Below are 8,567 nucleotides of genomic sequence, written 5' to 3' on the forward strand. Positions count from 1 at the left end.
GTGGTGCGTGCCAGCTGCTAATGAAGTTAGACTTCGCTGCGGCTCTCAGCTGCACTTCACAGACTTTATTTCCCTTTTGCGAGCAGTGGTGGGGTGCTGGCAGCACTGCCCCACGGCTGGGGCAGACCCACCACTGCCGCTTTCCCAGCGACGGGAAACGAGGCCAGACCTGCCTCTCTTCCCCCCACAAGACACCGGTTGAGGAATGGATGAAACCAGCCTGCAGCGGTGGGATTTCTGCTGTTCAACGCAGGGAGAGGCTGGGTGAGCCGTGAGTGGCTCCGGGCCTGCAGCTGGTCCCACGTTTCCAGCACGAGGCACTATTAAATGAGACGAGCCAAGATACAACCCCGAGAGGGCACCGTGTCCAACACCGAAGCACCGTGCAGACTCACGCAGCCTGGACCTGCCTGGGGCTCTGCCCTGACCTACTGCAACCAAACATGTTTTTTTTGGTTTTTGGGTTTTTTTTTAAGTTTTATTTTTCCAATCACCATGAAAACACAACTGCGGGCTGTGGGGTGCTGTCCCAGTGTCAGCCTCGCTTAGGAGGAGAGCAAAGCCAGCTCAGAGCCCTGCGCAAGATGGCTGCCCAGCTCTCATGCCTGTGGCTGTTCCTCTGGGACCGGCTTTCCCCCATCCCGCACAAGGTGATGCCCTCAGCCCGGGGGATCTGCTCCCCCGGGGCTCGGCCTCCGCAGAGCCCCCCCGGCTGGGAGCGGAGACCTGCAGCGGGGTGGCTTGCCGAGGGCTGGCCCCCTTCGGAGCAGGGTGGATCGAGGCTGGGATTTTGGGTGAGCCGGCATCCCCGCGTCGGAGGTCTGTCACAGCAGGCTGGTGGGAGCGTGGGGTTTGTCCCCCATCCTGGACCTGCTGGGAGCAAGGCTGGCGTGCAGGTGGGGGCTCCGGAGATGTGTCTGCCTTCAGCTGGACCTCCATGCAGCCGGGCTCACGGGAGAGTGGCACCGTGGCCGTGACTCCTGCTCCGGGGCCAGGCGGCTCCTCCAGCAGTGCCCCGGGAGAGGCCCCAGCAGGCTGGATGCCCTTGCTGGATGCCCGACTGCTCCTTCGGGAAGGCTCCTTGGCCGTTTGTGCGTCCGACGGAGGCTCTTGGGGCTGTGTGAGGGAGATGTGTGCTATGCTCGTGGTGCAAAGATGGGGACGGAGGGCAGCGGGAGAAGTGGGGGGGCGAATGAACCGGACAGAAACGCTGGGGCAGGTGGGTCTGGGCCAGCCCTCGCTGCCGTGGAGGGGCTCGCTGCAGGGCTGGGCTCTGTGCTGGGCTCACCGCAGCACTTGGGGCAGGGGCTGCTCTGCCTGGGGACGAGGCACCGTTGCAGCAGTCCCCAGGGAGAAGCAGAGAGGGGTGCTGGGGGCTCTGGGAACCTTTCCACATCAGGGCAGCCCCTGTTCTTGGATGCTTTTCTCGGGGAGGAGAACGGCAGCTTGTGAGCTCCTCCTGCCGGCACAGCAGCGGCCACGGTGGCCCGGGCACCCAGCCAGCAGCGGGGAGACGAGCCCGGATTTGGGAGTGAAGCCGAGGGAGCCTCATCCCGAGAGCAGGGGGGGAGATAGTGGCCCAAGCACTGGGTGCTGCCAGGCCGAGTGCACCCGGTCGGATCTACCAGCAGGTGCAAACTGGGGATGTGTGAGGAACGAGTCTGAAACATCCCGTGGGAGAGAGGGAAGGGCCACAGGGAGCAGCAACTTCCCCCGTGCGGCTCCATCTCTGCTGCCTTCTCCCCTCTCCTGCCCTTCCCTGGCCTGGCGCAGGCCTGGGGTGCTACAAAATGCCCCTGAAATCTGCTCGTGGGCTGGGGTGCCGTCCCTGGACCCCCAGAGAGGGGCACCTACCCTCCCGGTGATCTCTGTCCGGAGGCCGTTGCAGGCGTGGGTCAGGGCGGTGGGTTGGTGGATCCAGTCAATGAGCTGCGCGGCGGCAGCGTCCGAGCGGGAGGTCAGGTCCAGCCTGGCCGGGGGAATCCTCGGTGGCATCTCCCAGGTCCCCACAAACCTGCCCCATGGGGACACCTGGAAGAGGGGGACCGGGACCTGTCGAGGGCCTTCCAGCCCCAGGGAGCCCCAGTGCCGGCCGAGGGGGAGGAGCGGGCACCTCCAGCCCCGCCACGGGTGCCCGTGGATCTGGCTCACCTGGGAGCGGGGCACAGTGGGGAGCAGGTGCCCACGGTCATTGGCGACGATCGGCGTGGAGCCCTGCCGCAGCAAGGGGCGCTGGGGGAGCAGGGGGTGTATGTATGGCTGGGGGTCCCAGGGCAGTCCAGGCTGGGGCTGAGAGGGGTCCCAGGGGTCAAGGCCAGGGCTGGGGGCATCCTAAGGGTCCCATGATGGTCCGGGCTGGGGCTGGGGGGGGTGCCCTGGGGGGAGGTCTGGGCCGGAGCTAGTGGGGTCCTGGGGGATCCTGGGGTCCAGGCTGGGGCTGGGGAGCCAAGGTGGGGGGTCTGGGATGGGGCTGGGGGTTCCCAGGGGTCCAGGCCAGGGCTGGGGGCATCCTAAGGGTCCCGCGATGGTCCGGGCTGGGGCTGGGGGGGTCCCAGGGTGCCCTGGGGAGGTCTGGGCTGGAGCTAGGAGGGTCCTGGGGGATCCTGGGGGTCCAGGCTGCAGCTGGGGGGCCCCGGGGGGGGGGGGGGGTGGTCTGGGATGGGGCTGGGGGGGTCCCGGGGGTCCAGGCCAGGACTGGAGGGGTCCTAAGGGTCCCGCGATGGTCCGGGCTGGGGCTGGAGGGGTCCAGGGTGCCCTGGGGGGAGGTCCGGACCGGAGCTAGTGGGGTCCTGGGGGATCCTGGGGGTCCAGGCTGGGGCTGGGGGGCCCCGGGGGGGGGGTCTGGGATGGGGCTGGGGGGGTCCCGGGGGTCCAGGCCGGGGGTACCTGCCGGCCAGGCCGGGGCACGCTCCAGTTCTGCAGGCGGCGGGGGTTGAAGGCGTCCTCGTACTGCGGGGAGAGCGGGGCCGGTGAGAGCCTGGACCGAGACCGGCACCGGGCCCGGGACCCCCCCGCACCCCCACCTGCCCCGCGCCGTAGCGGGCCGCCATGCGCCGCGCGCGCCGTCTCCTGGCAACCGCCCCGCGTGACCTCGCGCCGCGCGCTCCCCCTGGCGGCTGCGACGGGCGCTGCCGGCGGGGCGTGGCCGGGCGGGGGGCGTGGCCCGTGACGTCAGCGCCAGCTGTTCCGCGGCGGTGCGGCGGGTCCCGGTGCCGGTGCCCCCCCCCCCCCCCCGGGCGCGGGGAGCCCGGACGGGGGCTGGAGCGATGGCGGGGTCAGGGTGACGGTTCAGAGAGTCACGGCTGGGGTCAGGATTCGTGTTCAGGCTCGGGCTGGGGTCGGGCTTAGGGTCAGGGTCAGGGTCAGGGTCAGGAGTTAAGGCCGTGGCTGGGACGAGGGGTATCTGCGGGGGGGGGGGGGGGGGGGGGTGTCGTGGGGGGGTGGGGGGGGGGTGGGGGTCGGGTTATGGCTTAAGCCCTTGGGGCCTGGTTCGGCCGGGGCAGCCCCCGCCCCGTGGGACCCCCCCCCCGACTCGCAGCCCTGGGGCCGGTGCGGGGTTGGGGTTAGGGTAGGGTTGGGCTTAGCATTAGGGATTGGATTAGCATTAGCGTTGGGGTTAGCACCTGGGTGAGGGTTAACATCAGTGTTAGGACTGACGTGATGCTTAGGGTTAGTGCTAGGGTCCAGGTCAGGGTCAGGGTTAAGGTTAAGGTTAGGGTTAGTATTAGGGTTAGGGTAGGGTTTATCGTTAGGGTCAGCCTTAGGGCAAGAGTCGGGCTGGGGGCTAAGTTTAGGATTGTGGGCAGCATTGCGTTAGGGTTAGGGTTAAGATTAGGGTTAGGGCACCCTGGGTCTGTGCACCTTTGCTGTTTGGGGCTGCCCTCTCTCCCTGTTGGAGGCTCGCCCTCCCTCCCTCCCTCCTTCTGCGGGGTGCTCGGGGGCTGCGCTGGCTGTTTCCCCCCCAACCCCTGCCAGGCTTCACAGCAGCCCCCAGGCGACTGCTCCCCGACAGGTCCTGTCTCACCTGGCGTCCTGGCCGGCGTGGGGCACCCGCAGCCATGTGGCAGCGTGCCCTGGCAGCAGCCCCAGAAAGCACCCATGGGTGCTGCAGGGTTGTGTCAGCAGCGTCTGCACGGGGACGCTGGGACGGGCGCTGCCAGGAGCGTGCCAGGTGCCTGCCGCTGCCATGGCATTAACTGACCCATCCCAGCATGAGCTTTCCTCCAGTGAATCAGTGCCGCCGACTCCCCGGGAGCTTCCCGATCACGGTGCCGGGGCCGGCAGCTGCCTCCTCCCTGTGCTCCCCAGCCAGGGAGAGGCGAGGCACAACAGGACAGCACTGAATTCACTTTAGTTTATTTCTTTTCATTTTTTTTCTTGTTCCAAACTGCAAATCCTGGTGCCAACGGCATCTCGTCTCGAATAACACCCAATTGCTAAAGCCAATGCGGGGGCGCCGGTGGCGCCGGGCCGGAGGCAGGGGGGCTGCCGAGCAGCCAGTTTGGGCGATTCGGGGCTGTCACGTCCCTGCTCGACACCGAGGGGACGGGCTGGAGAGAAATAAATATTGCTGCACTATTGAGGGATGCCTCTGGGAGCGGGGCTGGGAGCCGCTTCGAGAGCCGGGCTGTGGCGAGGGGGGGGGGACATACAAAAAAGGGGCCAAAAAAAAGAAAACCAACAAAACAGACTGATGAACCCAAACGAAGTTTGCTGGAAGCCGGGGCTGTTTCGGGGAGGAGGAGGGAGCTGGATTCCTGACTTCAATTTGCACGGCGAGCCCCAGCAGTGCAGCCATGCGCCGCTTGGTGCCGGATCCTGGCGGTGCCGCCGGCTCTGGGCTCGCAGTCGCTCCCCCCTGTGGAGCCGAATCAGGGGCGGGCGCGGGGCTGGCGGGGGGGTTACAGCGCTGGGCAGGTGACCTGGTGCCGGATGCCCTCATTGCACATGAGGGCAGCTGCCCGCTCGTCGCCGTCGCCATGCTGGCACTGCATGTAGCTGATGCCGTGGGGCGAGTAGCTGTGGTGGGCGCAGACATTGCAGGCGCGGGTCATGGTGCCGCCTGTGCTGCTCCTGCGGGCAAAGGGGAGCCCCAGCGGCACCCGTCAGTGCTCGGCAGTGCCCAGTGGCACCCATCAGCACCCATCGGTGCCTGGTGGCACCCGTCGGTGCCCACCAATGCTCAGCAGTGCCTGGCAGTACCCAGTGGCACCCATTGGCACCCCACTGGTTTCCATCACTGCCAAACAGTGCCTGGTGGCACTCATCAGCACCCGTCGGTGCCCATCGGTGCCCTCTGGCACCCGTCAGTACCTGATGGCACCCACCAGTGCTCATTGGGGTCCATTGGTACCTGGTGGTTCCCAGTGGTGCCTATCAGCACCCATCGGTGCCCATCAGTCCCCATCATTGTCTGGTGGTACCCATAAGTGACCCACAGTGGCCATCAGTGCCTGGTGGCACCCAGCAGTGCCCATGGGTGCCCATCGGTCCCCAGTAGTGCCCAGTGATTCCCGTCAGTGCCCAGTGGCACCCGCTGGTGCCCGCTGGCCCTGTGCCCATCCTGTGCCCCTGTGCCCCTCACCTGCAGTCGCTGCAGGTCCGCTGGCACTCCTTCCGACGGTAGCGGCAGATCAGCGCCCAGATGAGGAGCCCGAGCAGGCTGAGGAGCAGGAGGGAGCCCAGGATGGAGCCCACGATGATGCCCGCCTGCCTTCCTCCTGCCACAGGAGCACAGCCTGTCACCACCAGCCTCCCCACCGGCTGCCCACTGGTCACCATGCCCCTGGTGGCACCCTGGCATGCAGAGTCAGCCCCCGACAGCACCCTGACTGTGCTGTACCACCCCCCCCCCCCGCAGTGGTACTTACTTGGTGCGAGGTTGAGGTTGAGCTGGCACACAGAGTAGCCCACACGGTTGGTGACACGGCACTGGTAGACACCGGTGTGCACCACTGACAGGCTATGGATTAACAGGTCGCCAGGAGAACGTCCTGCAGTGGGGAGAGATGGCCCCATCAGCCCCATCACCGCACCCCTGCCAGCACCTGCACCCTCGGACACAGGTGCACAGGGACATGGGAGCACACAGACATGGGAGCACACGGACAAGGGCACATACAGGCATGGACACCCATGAACACAGGTGCACACAGACACCCACATACCTGGGTGCACACAGCCATGGGCACCCACCAACACGTGCACCCACAGACAGGGACACACCCCCCATGAACATCCCCTGCACCTGGGTATCCCCTCCTCCCCCTGGGTGGGTGCAGCCCCACCAGCACCCACCTTGGATGGTGCCGGAGGGCAGGTGTCCCCCACTGTAGCCATCAGCCAACTTGGTCCAGTGGTAGGCGAATGGGGAGGTGCCGCCCCGGCTGTAGCACCGCAGCAGGACGCTGCTCCCCTCTATCAGCTCCCCCTCGGTCCAGCACTGCGGGATGGCCGGCTTCTCTGCAGGGAGAGGGACACTGTCACTGCCAGGGCCACCAGGGGCCACCAGGGGCCACCCAGGGCACCTGGGAAGGGGACATGGGGGAGGGGGGGAGGGCTCACCTTGCACAGTGACGATGACTTCATGCACAGCCACAGTGTTTTTCTTCACCCGGCACTTGTAGGTGCCAGTGTCAGAGACCTGCAGGTCGGCCAGGTGGATGGAGGCGTCGTACTGGCTGGGGTCGTTCTGCACGAAGGCCACCCGGTCCTGCAGCCCTGAGCCACTGCCGTAGTTGACATGGTGGTCGTGGTAGGACAGGAACTGGGGGGAGCAAGCGGGGAAACTGAACAGGGCTGGTCTGGGTGGGGGGGACCCGGGACTGCCAGCTGGGGAGGGAAATGCAATGCCCAGTGCCTGGCTGGCTCTGCCTGCCCTGCCAGTTCCTTCCCTGCCCTGCCAGACTCTGCCTGGTCCTTCCCTGCCCTGCCTGGTCCTTCCCAGCCCAGCACTCCCAGACCCTGCCTGGCTCTGCCTGTCCTGCCTGGTCCTTCCCTGCTCTGCCGGACTTTGCCTGTCCTGCCTGCTCTGCTGGGCTCCATCTGGTCCGTCCCAGCCCTGCCTGCCCTGCCTGCATGGTGAGATGGCAGCTGCCGGGACGAGTGACACTCACCACATTCTCCGGGCCGGTCCGCTCAGGCGTGGTCTGGATCCACTCGATGCCCACGCCCTGGGGACCATTGTCTTCGGGCTCGAGGATGTAGGGGCAGCCCAGCTTCACAGAGTCACCCTTGGCCAGGTACAGCACCTCCCGGCCCTTGCTGTTGATCCTGACGGCCAGGAGGAGAGCTGGGGAGAGAATGGCACCCATCACACTGGCTGGGGAGCACAGGGGCATCCCAAACCTGCGCCTCAATGCACCCCAACCCCACATCCCACAGCACCCGGACCTGCGGGGAGCAGGGACACGGCAGGGACCCATCTGCAGGGTCAGGCACCCACAGGGGCTCAGTGTCCCAGTGGGGTTGAGCACCCATCAGGGCTGGCATCCGCTGGGTCCTATGAAGTTGCATCGGGGACAAAGGGACATGGCAGGCTCAATGCCACCCGCCCAGCTCTGGCCAACACAGGTGGGTGTCGGGGCAGGACGAGCCCCAGCTGCGTGCTCTGCTGACCATGGGGTGCATCCGGCACCATGGGGTGCCCTGCGGCCGGGCAGGGACCCCTTCATCCTTGGTGGCATTGCTGCAGGAGCGGGTCCAAGCGCAGGGATCCATCAGTGCCTACCTGGCATGAGACCCAGGAGCAGGAGCAGGCTGGCGCCGTGCCCTGCCATGACGCTGCAGCCGTGCCGGGCGGTGAGGAGGAGTGGGAGCAGAGGAGGCTCCGAGGCGACAAGGCAGCCGGCCGTGCGGGGCTGCTTTTACATGCTGGGCTGGGACACTCCTCCCTGTGGGGCGGATGCCTTTGGGATGACTGAGTGGCTCCAAGCTGTGCGTGAGCGATGCCGCCCTGCTCCACTCCCTACCTGGTAATTAAGCATGGCCATGCCATGGGCTCCCATCCAGCCAGGCCCGGGATGGGGGCCACTGCAGGCAGTGCGGGCAGGGGGCACCATCATGACCCGGTGCACCCAGAGCAGCGGAGCAGAGACTGGGGGGGGGGGGGCTGTGAATCCCATGGTGCCCGGTGGCTGGTACCCTGGTGTGGGCACTGGCGGGATGAGTGTGGCCGGTGGGAAAAGGCTGCCTGGGACCCTGCGGGAGCAGCCCAAGCATGGCCGAGCACTGCAGCTGCATGAAAGTGCCAGTTTGGCCCCATTCAGGTCCTGAAAGGATTTTGGTCTTGGGGCAGGACTCAGGGTAGTTGGAAGAGCTTAAAGGTGTGGTTTGATCAAGGGCTTAAGCTCCTGCAGATCCCTCCTCCGGTCCTGCCCCCTCAGTGAGCGGGCATGGGGATGCCATAGCCATGTGGGGACTGTGGCACCCACCAAGCCCATGCTGGTGCTGGTGGCACTGCTGAAACACAGCGCGGAGGCCTGGCTGGTGCTCCAGGCCACGGCTCACTGTATGGGGACATGGTGGCATGGCAGCAGCAGGGGCAGCACACCCTGGGCCATGCTCAG

At 66.6% G+C, this 8,567-nt stretch overlaps 2 protein-coding genes across 3 annotated transcripts; both read right to left on the reverse strand.

The window, feature by feature from the left end:
* Positions 1–95: 95 nt before the first annotated feature.
* On the reverse strand, positions 96–3,050 carry CFAP126 (cilia and flagella associated protein 126). Its single transcript, XM_076359940.1, has 5 exons — positions 3,024–3,050; positions 2,887–2,949; positions 2,152–2,232; positions 1,855–2,031; positions 96–1,116 (listed from the first exon to the last, which is right to left on the reverse strand). Exons 1-5 carry the CDS (start codon positions 3,048–3,050, stop codon positions 568–570), a joined length of 897 nt encoding a protein of 298 aa, XP_076216055.1. The 3' UTR covers positions 96–567.
* A 1,290-nt stretch (positions 3,051–4,340) lies between these two features.
* VSIG8 (V-set and immunoglobulin domain containing 8) lies at positions 4,341–7,802 on the reverse strand. 2 transcript variants are annotated; one of them, XM_076359868.1, is made up of 7 exons: positions 7,730–7,802; positions 7,116–7,291; positions 6,565–6,766; positions 6,298–6,462; positions 5,871–5,993; positions 5,585–5,720; positions 4,341–5,073 (listed from the first exon to the last, which is right to left on the reverse strand). In XM_076359868.1, the coding sequence occupies exons 1-7, from the start codon at positions 7,776–7,778 to the stop codon at positions 4,902–4,904; spliced, it is 1,023 nt and encodes a 340-aa protein (XP_076215983.1). In that variant the 5' UTR covers positions 7,779–7,802; the 3' UTR covers positions 4,341–4,901. The 2 variants fall into 2 exon arrangements, with proteins under 2 accessions (XP_076215983.1, XP_076215982.1); XM_076359867.1 differs by having other exon boundaries at positions 6,298–6,766.
* Between the last annotated feature and the right edge of the window lie 765 nt (positions 7,803–8,567).

This window comes from Aptenodytes patagonicus, chromosome 26 (assembly GCF_965638725.1).
Source record: "Aptenodytes patagonicus chromosome 26, bAptPat1.pri.cur, whole genome shotgun sequence".
In the NCBI taxonomy this organism is placed as follows: domain Eukaryota; kingdom Metazoa; phylum Chordata; class Aves; order Sphenisciformes; family Spheniscidae; genus Aptenodytes; species Aptenodytes patagonicus.